Source organism: Suricata suricatta, chromosome 15 (genome assembly GCF_006229205.1).
Source record: "Suricata suricatta isolate VVHF042 chromosome 15, meerkat_22Aug2017_6uvM2_HiC, whole genome shotgun sequence".
Lineage (NCBI taxonomy): Eukaryota > Metazoa > Chordata > Mammalia > Carnivora > Herpestidae > Suricata > Suricata suricatta.
The window spans coordinates 22043021-22044913 of NC_043714.1; the positions used below are offsets into that span (position 1 = coordinate 22043021).

Here is a 1893-nt window from a genome sequence, read left to right on the forward strand (position 1 = left end):
CCCCTGGCGGCGGTCCGGCCCCCCGCAGTAGCGGCCGCGGCTGGCGCTGCGGTGCTGGCGCCGGCAGGCTGGGCCTCTGGGCGAGGGCCGATCCCTGAGGCGTTGGGAACAAGGGCGAGAGAGTGATTGGGGAGCGCGCCCAGTCCGCAGTCTCCCCGTCCCCCGCTCGGCTCCCAGGCCTGGCTCCCCGCCCCCTCAGCGGCACTGGGTGGGCCTGAGGCAGCGCTTTCCACACCTGCACTCAGCAGCTGCCTCCCCCGCCCAAATGGCCTTCTGCTCTTTCTAGTCGCCCATACGCGCCCAGATTCTCTTACCTTTCCCAGGCTCTCTGGCTGCCCCCCTCTGCCCTTACCTTTCCCAGGCTCTCTGGCTGCCCCCCTCTGCTCCGCTGGGGACACGCGACCATCCCGCGTCTGCTCCGGCCGCCGCTGTGCGATGCACAGTTTAGCAGATCCTGCACCTTTCCAGACGCTGGGAGGAGGGGGGCGGGGGAGGAGGGGAGGGGGTTAGTGCAACTGTCTCGCCCAGAAAACACTAGAGATCACCTGCTCTCCAAGATCGGCGGCTTGGCCAAAGATCCTCCTCCACCAAAAATGATAATAATAATAATAATAATCGTATTTGATCAATGAAAAAGAAATCCTTGGAACCAAAAATGAGGACCATCTTAGAACAGTGCCATAGATCCTAAAGTGTTGAGGCAAGACTGCCAGAAAACTCGAGTTACTTCTTGATTCGTCCTGGTTTTGATATGGGTTAAATACAGATGTCTAGACGACTTCAACCCGGCTAAACCCAGTGAAATTCAACCCTTCATTTAGTAAAGGGCACCAGAAATAATCTGACAAAAAAAAATAAGTAGAGATATAGAATTATTACTGTGTCTTCACAAACTTGTCCATTTACATTATTATTCCCAGTATCTCTACCTGGAAAATGTTTACCCAGCCTGTAATTTTAGTCATCACCTAAAACTGATAGTTCTATCTACAACTGGGGAAACGGTAATAAGTCTAGTTAGTGGTTAAGCCAAGGGCGCCAGAATTAGAAAGACAAGCCTCGTGTTCCACTTGCTAACTGGGCTATGAGCATGTTACTTATTCAATGAGTCCATTTATTCTTTTGTTTAGGAGATTACATATGATAATATGTATTTAAATGTGATTATATATAAAGCCCTCTATGCTGGGCATGGCCTATGGTAAGATAGTAGCTACTGCTACATTTTCCTCCTAGAACTCTTTCCTAAACTCCTTCCCTTTCTCCCCTCTACCAATTCCTTCACACTTAACATGTTTACCCTCCTAAATCTGCACGAGTCCTTGGTTAGTGACTTAAAGCTACTCAAACTTAGCATCTAGTCAACACTTAAGTACTTGTTGAATGTTTGAATGAATATGTATTCCTACAAGCAGTTCTCCTTTAAATTTTTTTTATATTTACTTATTATTGAGACAGAGAAACAGAGCATGAATGGGGGAGGGGCAGAAAGAGAGGGAGACACAGAATCTGCAGCAGGCTCCAGGCTCTGAGCTAACTGTCAGCACAGAGCCTGATGCGGGGTTCGAACCCACAAACCATGAGATCATGACCTGAGCGGAAGTCGGATGCCCAACCGACTGAGCCACCCAGGTGCCCCTTCAAGCAGTTCTCCTGACAAGCCTGTCACTTCCTTGCCTTTCCAAAGGCTGTTCCCTCTCCCCTTAGTCCATCCCCCCTCACTTGATGAAGAAAAATCATCCTTCAAATAATTCTAAAATCAGCTCCTTGAGAGGCATCCTCTGACTCCTCTGAGCAGGCCAGGGCTGTCTCCTGACTCTCTTCTCTAGCATCGTAGGTATATTCAATTGTTTTGAGCCCTTTTCTTCACCAAACAGTGCATCTTTTCAGGGC

At 49.4% G+C, this 1893-nt stretch overlaps 1 protein-coding gene across 2 annotated transcripts in view; it reads right to left on the reverse strand.

Moving 5' to 3' along the window:
• Nucleotides 1–441, reverse strand: part of STAU2 (staufen double-stranded RNA binding protein 2) — a 294518-nt gene extending 294077 nt beyond the window's left edge. The window contains exon 1 of one of the 2 annotated variants that reach the window (XM_029923407.1): nucleotides 353–441. Coding sequence is in view for 1 of the 2 variants with exons in the window: in XM_029923405.1 (XP_029779265.1) it covers nucleotides 353–406 (54 nt within the window). In the remaining variant the exon portion in view is untranslated. The remainder of the gene's footprint in view (nucleotides 1–352) is intronic. The other variant, XM_029923405.1, reaches the window with a different exon arrangement.
• Between the last annotated feature and the right edge of the window lie 1452 nt (nucleotides 442–1893).